The 17049-nt window shown below is 32.8% G+C and overlaps 1 protein-coding gene across 5 annotated transcripts in view; it reads left to right on the top strand.

The window, feature by feature from the left end:
* LOC113523309 (teneurin-a) overlaps positions 1-17049 on the top strand; it is a 423960-nt gene that overhangs the window by 369471 nt on the left and 37440 nt on the right. For 2 of the 5 annotated variants that reach the window (XM_052902415.1, XM_031907376.2), the window contains exon 3: positions 7010-7069. The exons of the other annotated variants lie outside the window; for them this stretch is intronic. In XM_052902415.1, coding sequence (XP_052758375.1) covers positions 7010-7069 — 60 coding nt within the window. The remainder of the gene's footprint in view (positions 1-7009; positions 7070-17049) is intronic. 5 annotated transcript variants of the gene reach the window in all.

The raw sequence follows: 17049 nt of genomic DNA, 5'->3' as shown, positions 1-17049 counted from the left end.
CTCAATGCTCGATGCTCCGGCGCGCATCCTCGCTACGCTTCGAGGAGGACTCCAACATTATAAAGGTAACCCTGAGCAAATATGACAGATACTTGCGCATTGGACTATTACGTGTTATGATGTAAAAGTATCGCAAAACATAACCTTTAAAGAAGTTTATGTGATATTCCTTAACGAAATTTGTTAGAGTATCCTTATTATCTACACGTAAATACTGTTTCCTTAAAATTAATTTAAACGTAACCGTCATTCTGTAAAATATTTACAGACAAAACACATTATATAACTCGCAAACATATCTCTATAAATAACTGAGAAGATCTATCTAGAAATTATGTAATATAGTAAAGTGCAAAAGTTGGTGTTTCATTTCCAGTCGTTAATTATATGTAAAAGTTTTAATAAATTCTGACTTTTCCAGTACTCTGACTTCAGTTCATCTGAAACAAGTATCTTGTTTAATCTTTATAAAACAGAACCGATTGACAAGAAGAAAGTTTTCCCGTAAATAGAAAACTACAGTAATGTACATTTTCTTTTAAAGTTAAGTGATCATATATTACATATAATATCTCTGAAAGTTAAAAGTTTAGTTAAAAACTTTAAAGAGAATGAGCTACTATGACTTATTCTATGGAAATCTTTAATTTTCTTTTCTCTTTTATAATAAACATAGCGAAATACTTTTTATATATATATCTTCAAAAAATAAGTATCTTTATTTATATACATATGTATGTATGCCTGAATTATTATCAAAGATTATAAGACTTTAATGTTTCTTGTTATCGATAGTATTTCTTATGTTGATTTCATACTATTTAATAAAAAAACACACAAAAGAAACTGTTCATCAGATTCTCCAGTCTGTTTCTTTTTTAATTTCAAAAACTTTGTACACAAAGTCAAAACGATATCTTTTTACTATAACCGTCACATGTCTTTCATTTCCCCATCCATATCTATTCTATTTATTACTAGTCTCTAGCTTGTAAATATAAATAGAATTACTTATTAAATATGACATTGAATTTTATATACATTAGTAAGTTTTGTTTGCTTCCCAGATTGGAAAGAATCAGTTAGAAGAAAGTGTTAAAAATTGAATTTATTTGCATAACTATTATCTCTATTCTAATTAAAAATTCAAATGTATTCAATCAATTTATTAATATGGTTTAACCAGCACCTTATAAGTTTTAATGCTAATTATAATTCATTAAATAATTTATAGGTATTTGCATAATTAATGAACTAATACAAACAAAGCTTAAATAGGCCCTATATCTGCAAAGACACGATCGGTAAACTGTGCAAGAGAGTTTCGGACTGACTGCAAATATTTGGTCGCATATGGAGCCGGAAAGTTCGTCGGAGCAAGAAATGATTTCCATACGTCCCGGACAACGCAAACACAGTTCACCCATCAAACTCCAACTCAAACCTGCAACTTTGTTAATAGCGTTTAGACGATCGCTCCCGACACAAACGCTCCTCATCCCCGGTTTCACTTTGTTCAACATACTATTCTCACAAACCGTATGGCTAATTAATTTTTGGTGAAAGATAGGAACAACAATATTCTGTAATTGTTATCGCGTGAGACGTGCCATTTATACGATGTACGAGTAGCTCAGTCAATTGTTACTGTATGTAATATAACAACAACGTAACGTAATTTAGCATAATAGGCATGCGGAATACATATGTATCATATTACGGTATTATGTACATAAAAATATTTTTTAACATAACTTCACTCTTAGGGCTTGTTACATTACTCGTTACAAGTAAGAGAATAAATAACAGACTATTGATACCAAGATAACTCAATTGAAATTATTCGATTTATTAGTTACCTTATTAAAGTATCATACCAATATCCATTTTATGTTTTTAGTTGTTTATTTTACATTATTCTTAGATTAATCATGCTCTATAATTTATTTTTCATCATGGTTTATCACTACTCTACTATTTTTACTACTTTAATTAAAATAAACTCTACTTAATAAAGTATAAGGTCTTAAACTTTAACCAATATAATATAAGATTATTTTTATATCATTCAGTTCAATTTAATTCAATTTTCTCAGTGTTTTGTAAAAATTTCTTTCATCATGGATCAATAAAAATAACCAGGCATATTATTTTCCCTTGTGAAGAATAAATTGTTATCACTTACTAAATAGTAAAGCAAGGAAGTAATAATAAGGTACCTAAAATATAAGTATAAAGTATGCTAAAATACCAAAGACGCCAACAAGCTTTGTTTTTTTACTCCGTAAACCTTTAAATATTCAGTCCTTTAGCATGGAGAATACACTCATAAGAATGGAATGACGAACGTGCTGTATGTATTTTTCTGTTGTAAAAAAATAACATGTTTTCTCGTAACTCGCATAATGGTTAGTTTCTTCTATTGCGGTGACCTTTACTTCCTTCTACGTAGACCCATTGCCTCGTAACCTTATCAAGTTACCCTATTATGAGCAATAATAGTCTAAAAACAACATTATTCAATATTGTGTTTACAAAATACAATATGTGCATAAATATGCTAAGTATTACACGTGACATTATTAAGCACTTGCTTGTACTTATTAACTAATTTTCAGTTTATTAAGCTATCGACGAATAAATGTAATTTATTGGTAATATTGATATATTTAGTTTCTTACTAAGCAATTTAAATAATCAGTGACGTATCTATTTACTATTTTTACATAATTTACAGATACTTTGTTATTAATGGCTATTAAACAGTACTCATGTACATTCTATATAATTTATTTCATACTAAACTAAACCCTACTATTAGAAAGTGAAACTTATCTTCCCGAACCCTGAACTTTGAAAGTTGGAGGTATAGAGAGAACCTTTTACAAAGCCATTAGGTGCAGAGCACAGTGATCGATTGTTGGGCCTCGAATCTTATTAATAGTTCGTATAATTAGAGGCAGCGGCCCATCGGGCAAGCACTGCGCGTCCTCCTTGCCTTTTAGCGTTATGAAAGGGCCACTGCCTATATAACATCGACGTTCACTTCAAACCAATCGCTGCCCGCTGCAGGAAGTTCAATTATCTTCCTTTAACTTAATGTATAATGTCGACACAATCATTTCATTAAACCGAATCTTGGTACTTCAATCATCCATAGTAATTGGCTCGATCAAACGAACCAATTACTCTGTGTCAATAGTTATCGGGCTCGTTGTTTATAACGCTTATACTATTCGCTTCTTATTTATTAATACTTCAAATTGTGGTATATCAAGTGTATTTATATAGGATACAATTAATTTTTAATAACATATAGAAAACACAAATTAATGTACCATAAAGCTAATACAAAAACACCAACACATATTAAAAGCACATAAATTACTTAAATTGTGGTACGTGCTGCAATTGCGATCTACATGTACTAACAATCTTTAATCTCAAATGAACCTTATATCAATATGATATTTTTTAGGTTATCTTGTATATATAGGTCGTATCATGTATTTGCATTGCGTCGTGCTGCATATTGGATAGTGAATTTAAACTATTTGATATCTGCAGCTACAGTTCTAAACCAACAAATAATGCAACTGTAGAATATTTATTCATTTTAATTACTTTTATTGACCAAAAGGAAATATGGTACAAAATGCGGACTCCGTGCTAGTAACATTCTCTACCAGTCATCTATTAGGATGAACAGTGGATTACGAACGCAGTACTTCATTATTAGGATAGGTAAAAATAATATTAATAACATAAAATAATGAATATACTATACATATAAAAATTAAATTTTATTAATTTTTTTATTGCATTTATTAAGTAGATGTTATTTATGGTATATTTATGGTATGGTATAACTAGCTACTATCGTTTTAGTGAATTCATGAGGTTGAGCATGGACTTTTTTACACATATGTAGAAGCTTTGGGTTCCTTCAGACAGTGCATTCCAGAGTTGTAAAGCTTGGATGGTAAAGAAGTCAGACATGAAGCCAGACTTGTAAAGTGATGTGAAAAGTAAGAAGGAGGATACTAGAAGGCACCACCCTTGCACTAGTAATCGTATTTAATAGTGTCATAGAAAAAACATTATTCCATTATTTGTCTATGCCAGTGTAAATAAATCTTTTTCTGATAGTGTAATATATACTAATATATATATATATATATATATATATATATATATATATATATATATATATATATATATATATATATATATATATATATATATATATATATATATATATATATATATGTAAAGATTTTTAAAAGTTTGGGACTGGATCAACTTCAATGAAATTTGACTCATAGATGGTCCACTGGATCGGAATGAAAACTATAAGAAATTTTAAATAAACTCCTAAAATTGGCGGATACATGACTTATATTCGATTTGCTGGCAATATAGTAATCATTGCGAAAATCCTGGAGAATACATACACTACGCTACATGAAGTCGATAAATAGTGTATTTTAACAAATAGATCTTAGAATAAATTTGGATAAAACTGAAGTAGTATTAAAATCCACATCACACTTGTACCGAAGTCGTTAGGAAATTATAAAAAGAAGTATCAAAATCAGTGCAGTACTGGCTTAAATGTCACGTAACATAAAAAATGTATTTGAAACCTCTTCGTTTTTAAATTAATTTAGTGTCTAACATAATAAATTATTATTTTAATTGTAATTATTTTGTTTTAATTTGTTGTATAGGACGATACCCCAATAGATGGAGTGATGACCTCAGGGAGTCAGTGGATGCAGATGACTCGGAATTATTTCTCATGGCAATCTATGAGCGAGGCCTATGTTCGGTAAACAGATATGATGATGATGATGATAATAATAATTTAAAATCAAACTATAACGAAAAAGTCAATTTCCAAAAGTACGATGAAATTTAAACTAGTATTCCAATAGTTTCAATACTCCAATACAGCCATAGGTCTGCAACGAACAATTTATAATGGATACCAATCAATCATAGCTACGTTCAAATGAAATAACTGATTGGAATAACGGACACTAGTATTATCGAACTGTCCAGTTTATTTAGGGAACGCGTCAATCCAGCCGCAGAGCTGACAGAGCGTATCAATAATGTATGAATCCGTATCTGGGACAAAGGATAATCCAAGTTCGCTCGCAACGATACCACTGTCACAAAGTTGAACATAAATCTTTCACGGCCATCGGCATACACCTATAATCTCCTGTCGCCAGCGATCCCTAATACTTATCTCGGCTAACGTTTGTAAACAAACCACTTTTCTTTTGAATAATATACTCGTTGAGGTGAGGCCCTGAATACAATGGCGAGGCTGTAATAGTTTCCGTTTTGAATAAGAGATGCCTATTGTCTCCTTTCAATATTGATTAAGTTCGACTCTATCTACCTACTACAGATGCCGGCGTTGGAGATTGTTTTCCGGTGGAACACTATCGAAGTTAATTTTGATGTCGACTGTTCAGACTGTTGCAATGAATACAAATAATAGTTATTCTGGAGTTATGGAGATCTTTCTATATTAACTTATTACAATAATAGTAAGTACTTCATTGATTCATGTGACGTAATGCATCCTATTTCCTTCGCCATTTACTCAACTGCTATTCCGAAATAAAATAAAAGAGTTCATTGAACACTTCATTGAATGATGATGGAGAGCTAAAAATACTTGGTAATATTCCGTCATCTCCAGACGAAGCGCATACTGAATCAGTGCGCGGTGACAGTTGGTAGCGGTATCGGGCAGATCAGCGGCGCACAGGCAAACTATTTCTGTGACACATCGGCAGTTAACCGGACGCTTATCGGAATAGGATATTTCAGCCTAACCCGTTTTAAAAATAAACAAACCGCCGTCCGAATAAATACAAGCCTCGCTTTGACACTGCCTCCTATAAATAACCGTAATGAATAGGCGGCTGGCATTCCCGCAGTAATATGTAATGTCGACGTTTCCTCGCGTGGATTTATTTCTCTACTTATTTGAATATTTTATAATTCAAGAGGACAGGCTACTTCAATTCAATACAAACGAATTCAATTAAATGAAATGGGCAGCCATATAGCGCTGCAACTGTATCGTAATATTTTATATATCCATATAAAATATAGCCGCTTGATTTAGAGTTCATGTTTTCCATCGTTTAATTAGTGCTGCCATTGGATTATGTGTTCAAGAAATTGCTCCATCAAAACAGAGTTCTCTATATTTTTTAAAAAAATATTCTTAATAAACGAAAACACTCTTCCACAGAGGAAAAATCCTTAATTCCTGTAAAAGATTATCAACAACCAACAAACACTAGTATCGTAACATAAAAATTTCAAATTCGTATTATTTTAATAACGTACATATTAAAATTTACTAACCGATCACATCATATCGACAGATTTTTAACTAACATAACCCAATAGTTCAAATTTCGTATGTAAATAAATTTTTTGATTTGAGTGCACATATTTGGTGAGAGCCAACCTAACAGTGGACCACACAGGGTGGCTCCATTTGTCCGGACTCCTATGCTCCCCAAGAGATAACAAACGTACACGCCGCTCTCAGCTGCACTTATCTAAACACTTAACTCGCGCCATACACAAACAAAGCTTCGCTGCAACTTACTTTTTACCACGAAACGGCTTTTCTTTTAACCCTTTAGGGCTTCGCGGTACTGCAAGCTTTGCGTGCGGAGTTCCTTTGTTTGTGTCCGGAAATTCATGCATTTTGCCGCAATGTGCAGTTAAGGGAAGACACATACCGTTGGTTAAAGGAATGTCTCTTTCGTTTAATTTATTATACAGACCATTTCCGTACTTGAAAGTGACATGACAAGTAAAGAAACTTTAATTAAACAGGTGCAAATAAAACACATTAAATAATACTGGCTTCCCTTTAAGGTAACGGCAAGCAACTTTGTAAGACAAGTACCTACAGAGATAAAACTCCGACGAAACCTTTCTAATAACAGTTTTGGTCTTGTCCAAGGTACACGTCATCGGGCGTGACTAACGAATGGCTCGCCCTACAGACCCTAAATTCAGAGTCGTAAGTATCCGTGAGGACGATGGAGCCGGTCTCTACGCAGGCTGCCGAACATTACCATAACTCTAACCGAACCATAAACGTAATTAGAGAGACACCAATAACATACAGAACTCTCGAGACACATTAATCCCTTTTGATTTGATAGGGTTAACGCCCTGAGGTATACATCAACCATTATTACGACCCATGGGATCCTGATACACTTTTACAAGTACACTAGTTATAAAATAATCGTAACTCTGAGCAGTGACTTTGACATACGACCAAAATACGACGTGACATGTTTGCGTGGGCGATTCGGAATGAAGATCTCCAAGAAAACGAGTTAATGCTACTTCCCTTTTTACCGAATGAATCAAAATACCGCGAGTTGCTTAGTAATTACCTACTTAATAAATATCTATAATAAGTAATAACCTAAAAAAACCGTTACTTTACACCCAGCGCCTCCATAAGCTTGAAATCTCCAAATTAATACCGGCAATCGATGTTTCAAATCATATATAAAACTTGACGAAATTGTTATTAGAATATAATACATAATGATATTCACAATTTTTCGTTATTAAATTAGGGCCCATATAGCTCACTATAATAATATTGTCAGTAGACATGTATTGTAATATTATGAAATGCAAATAAACAAATATAAATATGAAATTATATAAAATTAATTAAATTTATTACATACATTATATAAATAATTGAATCATCTCATTGAAATATTTTATCACTGTCTTTCGTGCCACACTCTTTATTTGAATAGAAGTATCAAAACACAATAGAGATTTTAAGTTTTCTTTATGAAATATAGTACTTAATCTCTATATATATATATGATGCTAGGATGCTGATTGACTGACTAACACATATATCACGCACAGTCGAAACCGCTGAATCTAGAATCATAATTTTTTCAAATAAGTTCTTTATACAGCGTAGATAAACAGTAAAAAAGGAATTTTAAAAATTCTACCTTTAAGGGAGTAAAATAGGGATTAAAAGTTTGTATGGAATTTCGTCAGTTTAGAAATTAAATACGTGAAATTTTAGATTAAGGCTCTTAATTCAAAACAAAAATTAATATTTTTACCCTAAAACGGTGAAATAGGAAATGAAAGTTTGTATTCAATTGTTTTTCTCTCAATAAAGTATAAAATTCAGGTATTAAAATTGTATCTATGCTCATACAATAGCAATTTTTGAAAATTCTACCCCTTTAGATGAAACTTTGTATATAAATTTGTTAATTTTAAGTTAGAAAGGTAAATATTATTTTTTTACAAAAAAAAAATTATTTAGCAATTTGTAAATATCATTCTCTTAAGAAGGTAAAAAAATTGTAAATATATAAAATGGGGGTTTGCAATATAACTGAACTCCATGCGGATGAAATCGCGGTTAAAAGCTAGTATAGTATATATACATGAACGGCACCATTTTAACATTATTCTTAGTTATATTTACTTATTAACATTGTTATAAATAAGTAAATATAACTAAGACTTCGTTAAATATTATTATTTAACGAATCTTAAAATAACATCACGTATAAGTGCTAGCTTGCCATCCAATTAATTAATTATGTTTACCATCCACAAGATTTGGTTGGAATGTTAAAATTAATGCACAGATAATATTGTACAAACTACAATAACATACCTGTTCTCTCCATTTTTAACTTCTTCTTCTTAACCTATGATTATAATGTCGAATATAAAATTCGATAGATTATTACAGCGGCAAATCGTTTTTCTTCCAGTTTATTGATGCAACATAACTTTCATGGCCTTTTAATGAGTTTAATGTTACTTAACCATTTTTATTGATCTCATAAACTTTAAACTACATTTACCAAAACTGTAGTATGATTTTAAGAATAGATTCTTCAAAACTTGAAACTTGTATTTAATTAAATTCATGATAAAATATATAAAAAAAAATATGTACAATGTATTTTTACTTTAAAACAAAATTTATTTTACCAACTTTTCGCAGAGACAAATTTTGATTGTGGTTTTATTTAGAGCATAGGTTGAAATTAACTATTCTATACAGATGCGTATGTATATTCATCTACTTTTTAAATCAAATTTTTATACATAATACTCAAATTAGAATAATTAGTCATTTTTCGCTATTTTCAAACTCAAATGATTAAACATGTTTCTATTGAAATTCACAGGAAAACTCTTTTTATATAATTGTATATATTTCTGATAAGTTGCATTAAAAGTTTAACCATATTGAGATAGGAAAAATTTATAATAGATACAAAGATAATGTAGTAATTTACAAAGCTATAGAGAATATATATATATATATATATATATATATATATATACAAAGCGATATAGCGTAAGGAGTAGAAATATTCTACCCGTTTGACCAGTGGAAATAAATGCCAATAGGATACGTTGATCAATTATAACATTCGCAAATGTATGTGATAGCCATTAATTCTATATATATCCAATGTACTAAGTTAATTTACAATCCAATTATATGATCTGCAGAAATGTAGGCCACTGAGTGACCCTTAATAAATGTTTGAAGTAATATCAATTTTTATCTATTTTTATTTTTAAGTGGTTATAAAAAAAAATAATGTTCTCAATTCATCTGGATTTTTTGTGATACGCGATATCTTCCAGTTACCGATTTTGATAAAGTATGATTTCACGTAACTTTTTTGCAACTTTTTTTGTTTTTTAATAAAGTAAATTCTTATTCTTTCTTTGTAAACAGAAAACTGAGTTTGTTTCTTTATTACCTCTAAAAGGTGTAAATACTTAACCTAACATCTTAAAATTCCACATATACCTATGTATTATTTGGTATGAAGAAGAATATACTCCTCTATAAAGGGCATGCGGTTATGTCAAGTATATAGTTGTAGATAGTCATGCAAAAAATAGGCACATTACCTGTAATGTCCATAAGAGATGACTGTTTTTGCATAACTAGCTCCAGGTAGTTATTTATAAATTTTATAAATACTCGTAAGTACCAAAGGATAAAATCAACATCATAAATAACATTTCAAAGTTTAGTACTAGTATTATAAATAAATAAAAATGTTCTGCCAGTGAAATTAAGGATTTACATTGCATTTTATATTTTGAAAAAGATCCTTGAATAAAAGTGACTATTTAATAATATCTCCATCTGACAACTTGGAAAGTTGCCATCACACCATTAACCACATGCAAATTATAATATCCATTAAAAGCGAAACAATCAGACGTTTTGATTTATAAAATTGTGGCAAGCAATAAATTTCGGGTTGTTCAAATGACAATGTAATACCGAAATCAAAACCGTGTTTAATTGATAAAATATTACACATGAAATTGTCCTTTAATAAATTTCACGGGCCATAGAATCTTTTATAGGCAAAACATGTAGATGAGTGAAAATGTCAATTGGATATAATTCAAAAATGGGGTGCAGGTTATAGATCTGAGTAAGGATTTAAGCGACATACTGCCTTGAGTTACTCCCGCCCTCTTTTCATCGTCCTTTTACAACAATATGAAAATTTACTACACATATCGAAATAAATACTTATGTTTTCATTTTTAGGCTTAAATTTCTTTGTAAACAATCGATTTCACACATACGAAATCGACGTACCAGTCGATCTCATCACTCACTCCCCTGTTCTGAATACCCCGTTACTAACATACCGACACGGTACGCCATTTTGTCAACCGCTTAATATTTATGGGCCACGCTACTTGTGGCCGTTCTTTACTTTTATTGCATTTTTATTATAATGCAGTTTCATTCTGAATGTCAGCGTAATTAGACGGCCTATAAAATTTTATCACTTTACACCCTGTCTCCAACTACTTCTCATTATCTGTACGAGTTTAATTTCTATCAGTGGGTAGATGAATTTCCATCTTCATATAGATAGAAGTGAGATAAAATAAAACACTTATATTGAGCTAACACCTCGCCCAAATTAACGTGAATGCCCTTATCGATCGCTTTGAACTCGCAAGTTATTTGTCTTTCATTAAACCCAGATCGAGGAAATCCAGTAATGGATCGTCATTTGTATCTTCGGCTGTATAAATAATGGCACCAAACGACAATCCGCACGCCTCAATGCCGCCCAAAACAAACATAATTAGAGAGATATTGTCCCGGCGCGTGTTGGGTTACGATGTCGCATTACACTTACCCTGCACCCACCCATGTTTCATTTCCCAGTAATAAAGCTCTCCTCGAACTTACTAATATTTAATGTCAAATGTCCAGAAATATGAATGTAGACTCGTGTAAATACTTACTCTGAAGAGCACAAAATGATACCATAATACTCGTACATCAAAAAGTTTCCTAATGCGGGTCGGACTCGTAGCCGGTCTGCGAAGCGTATACATTTCGAAAGTTGCTTATGAAAAGGTAGATGAGTTAGTGTTCTCGTAAGCATCTCATTCCGTAGTCACTTGCTCACTTTTGTACTGTTAGATAGACGGTAACGAATTGCAACACGGAGTGTAGTTACTTTATTACGATAAAGTATAGAACTTCATATTATGTATGAACATGAATTTATATGTACCTCGCATTATATACATATAGATATACATTTGATTAGCAGTAATAGCTACTATTTCAACCCGGCTCGTATGGTTGTGTACATAGGCCAGTTAAGGGTCTCTGTAGACAGTACCCATGTCAATGTACGCCTAAAAGCGAACACAATCCATTATCGAAGGAGGCGGGGGTGGAATGCGATAAAATTTTTCAATCAGGCAACCGCCGAAAAATATTTACAGTGTAACCCGAGGCAGCAGTCGGGAGGACAATATTGTGGAGCGATACCGAGAGGCGCCTGCGGCTCTGCGGCGGCACGGGCCTTCCGCCTCTTTGTGCCGGCGACTGTCGAAATAATATTGAACTCCGGGTGAAATACGAGCACCCGCTAAGGGACGCCTCCTGTGAAACCGTTTTTCCGTTTCGCTGAACAATAGCAAGAGTTTAGTTTAGGACTTGCATTTCTTGAAATCGGGTCACAATGATAGTTATCTATCGATTTAATGCTCCGCCTTTATGGAATAAGACGTTTTCAATTCTAATTACATATTAAATGGATTTTTATTAAAGTTTATATTTTATACGTAAACATCTACTATTTCAAATCAAGGATGTGATAATTTTATTCATGCTCTTTTTGCCAGCCTCGTGCTATTACTATCCGTATTTATTACAGTACTTAATTTGCATTCCTTCGGCATTACCATAATAATATCTTCAAACGACAAACTGTAATAAAAGGCTATCGTTATTGCACACTTGTTCTCCGCTAGGTATGGAAATTGGAAATGTGCTCGTTCCCCCGCCCCTCCGTGCAACTAGCTCGGCTAATGGAAAATTGTTTATCACTATCAGGTTCTTGCGCGTGAGCACGATTATTTACGTTCGATACTCAGCAGTCTAGCAGTTTATACTGTAATTGGTTGCAGATTCGCTATCGCTTCCATTCATTTCTAGAGATAAACCAGCCCAACTAGCCTTAGGCGCTTTTGTAGACTCCGGTAAGCTCCCTTCGTGGATAAGTACAAAATAATAGCCAGGTTAGTTTGCTATAACTGGCATTTATTCCACAGCTTTATCCGATTAGTATAAATGGTATAATACTATATTTTAAGTCAACCTTATATCCCTAAGTAAATTCAACCTATTATCAAGCATTTAGCCCAGTGATTCTCAACTTTTTTTTTTGTTGCGGCACATATTTAACGATTTCAAAATTTTGGCAGCACACAAAAAAAAAGATAAAAATTATTTACTTACTACAACACACTGCATAAATAGGTTATGACAAAAATTTTAAATATTTGCAAAATTTGGCGGCACACTTTTAAAATTTGGCGGCACACAAAAGTGCCGCGGCACAGTGGTTGAGAATCACTGATTTAGCCTATCCACAGTCTACTGTAATCAAATGCAATTTTTTAAACTTAACTTTTCAAATCTTTGTCTAAATTCATTAATTTTACATAAAAAATGTCAAATACTAACCTAATCTTGTTCTTGTAAAATGCAAATGTTAGGACTTCCGTCGTATGATACATTTCTAGGAAAATTATGTTCGCTAAATATATACGAGTGGGCGCGTACTTGCAATAAGCACGAACTCTCCCATTCATGAATCAACTTCACCATTACCTAACCGTGCCACGAGACGACTAAAACAAACATCACGCTATGGGTTATTAATAAAATTACGAGTTCAATGAATCCTCGAGTGTCGTATTTGAATCACAGTATCATTACACGATGCATGTATATACAAAACAAGAATTTCTTGATGTGTATGCGCTTAGCCTCTTAATATCCATCCCTTCTTAAGAGAACGCAGACGTAACGAACTTTTATATTTATAAGATTATTATTCATCTATCACTGAAAATTTTAAATATCGTTTCATTTTTCTGGCGTTTAAATATGAAACTTTAAATGTATATCCATTTTTTTTATACTTTTATTATATATCTTTATAATTACGATATTATATATCTTTATAATTTACGATATTATATATTTTTATTATATATCTTTATAATTACGATATTTACAGACGATTTTTTATAATTCCCATTAGTTTTACAAAGAATACTGAATTGCTTTTTACTTATTATAAAAATACTTGGACAATTATGAATGGAATTTCCAAGACCCTTTCTTATTGCTTGCCTGTCATGAAAGAAATTTTCCTCGAATTACTAGGTTAAGTGCGGCTTTATATTGATGAGTCAGTTAGTCACCTAATTACTGCTATTGCGATTATAATAGAGAATTATATTAGCCAAATTCTACAGTACTATTTCTAGGTATTCCTAACTTACTTGTAGTAATACTCGTACTCTTTTTGAAATATTTAAAAACATGTATGGTTAATTCTAGACTTGAAAAAATAAATGGTAGATTTCTTTATTACAGCATTGAACATTTTCTTATTGTATATATAACATCTACAAATAATAGAATAATACAAATTATACATTTTATTACTTTAACATGTAATTAATAAAGTAAAATATTAGCAACTATAAGATGATTCTCATTTTAAAATACATTTTAATGAATGCTTTTAATTGATCTGTTGGATTCTGATAACTCTCGAATGTACCAGCTAAAGGAAACAGATTCTAGCCAGAATCATAATTTCAACTTAACGAATTAACATCACTTATTTATAAGTTCCATTGTGATAAAATGCAATTCATTGTTCTTTTCTACATATTTTGCGTAATCATAAAAACTTACTGTCAAATAAAAAAGTGTACTTACTCTGAGCGATAATTTTATTCCTTTCCTTTATATTGAAGCGTTCGTGGAGGGAGGAAATTGGCATAGCAGGGCAGGCTATTGTTACACATTTCGTTTTAAATTGGGGGCCTTTCTTGAATTTACACCCATGACTTTGCAGGAGGGCGCCCGACGAGGGATCGGGCGTCTTCAAAGCGGCGCTACAATTTCCTATCGATTGATCCAACTAAATTGTTTGTACGTTCTTACTCTTTTTTAACTCACATTTACAAATGCTGCTTGACATTTAAATGCAGTATGTATATAATTTTATTACAGCAGATTGCCATCCCACAACATTATCCTTAATTTACCTTCAATAAGATACATGAGAAACAATCATTGAATAGCTTGCGCGCGGCCCCACTGTTGCTTTGTATTTATCTCTTTGTTCCATTGAGCCATAAGGCAATTAGTTACGAGATACCTGAAAATAAACCCACACGATAACATTATTACAATATGTTATTCATATTAAATAAAGCCGATAACATCTCCAGACGGCTCTCGACCCTTGAATCGAAAGTAAGGGGGCGTTTTAAGCTCGTCCACAAAAACAAAATAAGAACCTTATGCTTTACTAAAACTTTCTATATAGCATACATTGAAGTATTATAACTACTATGTAATATGCACCTTTTACTTTTTGCTTAGTACATTAGTTTTGGTGGTGCATCGTTCATTATATCAAATCGTACTTAATTATAATTGACCGATTTTAAAATTAATTGGATACTGTATTTATATAAACACAAAAACATTATGTATTATATAAATAAACTGATAAAAAACAAGACATTCAATCGATACTTTTTCGTAATGGTTCATTTTGACCAACGTAGTATTCATAAATTAATAACCTCTTCTTAGGAATCCATGACCAACAGTTTTATTTTTTATATCATTAAAGAAGCGTCTTCCAGTTAAGCATAATTTTGCCAGTGAGCCATTTTTTCGTCCCAACTATTTCAGGACCAAAATGATATAGCTTACCTCTGCAAACCTATATTTAGGAAAGCTATGCAATAAAAGCACATCGCTGCCCGGTCCATTCCCGCACGACTGTGCAAGATAAATGGACGGCAGAGAGCAGTCGCGGCCAAGGAGACGCGTTCTCACGGCCCGTGCCTGCGTTTCTTTCTTTTTGTTTCATCTGGTTTCCGAGTTAGAGGTCGGCGCAACTCGGTCCGAGACTAGAAGTGACCGCTGCACGCGCGATCGTAGCGATAAAAACTGTGCGATAGCGACGAGCTACGGACGCCTAACGAACCTCACCTACCTGTCCTTTTTTACTTTACCGTTCTTCGATTTCTTTTACCTAAATTCCAACAATGTTTGCAGTTTGTATAAAGGTGTGAAATAGCACATATTTTTGATATATGCCCTCCAGTTGTGTCCTTGCGTTAATTATATAGACACGGCTCTCGTGCAGCGCAACACCTCTCATTTATTTACCGCTTCATTAAGAGCTCACTCACGACGAGCGGCTGTCAAAATCTTCTCGAACGGCCATCCGTCCGCCACAGCGCTTGAAATATCGCAGTACTGTACTACAATAACACTGTCGTCGGTCTCGTTAATTGTCTTCGCCGTGTTTTCCCTTCGCGGGATCTTCTTTATTTAAGAACCTGACTGTGCTCGTAAAATAGACTGGCCGTTTCCGTTCTGGAATTGAAACAAACACACTGCGGTATTGCGCAACATTTCATTACTTTACCACAAAATTTCATTTAACAAAAACAAATGAACTCGCTTTGCTCATTTCGGTAACGCGCGGAAATGATGCACTTCGGCCTGTAATAGCATCTACGCCACGAAAAATTAGGAACAATAAAATCGTAGCTAATGATAATGGATTAAAAAAATCAATTTCGTGTACAGTTACAATTGGGCCACGTAACTATCGGCAATAACTAGTTACGGACGTTCCGAAGATCACCTCATATTGAAAGTAGATAAAAAAGCCTATATCTATCATCAATTTATTCTTATTTTAAACTATCGTAAATACTACTTTTGCAACTTTGTAATTTGATCAACTTTTATGCGTAAGAATAATTATTATTTAAAATAAACGCATTTAACTCTAAAATAATACAAGGAATAATGAACGCTTGACCGAGGGTGCTTACAAAGCCATTTAAAGGCAAAGTCCGCATACCCCGGCGTTGTGATTTCTGTACACGTTTTAATGAATTCGTCCTTCTTTCGAGCGTTCCTCAGCCGCTATTCAAAAGAAAATTACAGTAGAGAGAGGAGGCTCTCTCGAAACAAACCCTTTTGGAGTCACGCTTCGTTCTCGCTAAACTTGGTCCAATTATTTCTTCTTCCTTTTTTGCGTATTCTTATATTGAAGGTCATTATAGTGGCGTCAGTTGGCAAGCGAGCCGAACGGCCGCAGCACCATATGTTCTCAGCATCGGCCTTTAAATTTAGTCGTGACAGAGAGTTCGGATAATTGATTAATGGCCCCTCGGGGCGGACGTGTTTAAACGCCTCGATCATCGTTTTTTTATCGGAATCCCAGTAATGATACGTTTTGATTGTCTACACGGGTATTAATAAAGAAAGGCCATATGGTGCCGGGCACAGATTCGCTTCGCTAACAGTTGGCGGGTACGTTTTATAAACAGGTATCAAGCCAGATCTAT

This window comes from Galleria mellonella, unplaced genomic scaffold (assembly GCF_026898425.1).
Source record: "Galleria mellonella isolate WM207_F2 unplaced genomic scaffold, CSIRO_AGI_GalMel_v1 utg90, whole genome shotgun sequence".
NCBI classification, from domain to species: domain Eukaryota; kingdom Metazoa; phylum Arthropoda; class Insecta; order Lepidoptera; family Pyralidae; genus Galleria; species Galleria mellonella.
The sequence above is the reverse complement of the archived record's forward strand: the minus strand, read 5'-3'. Positions and strand labels throughout refer to the sequence as shown.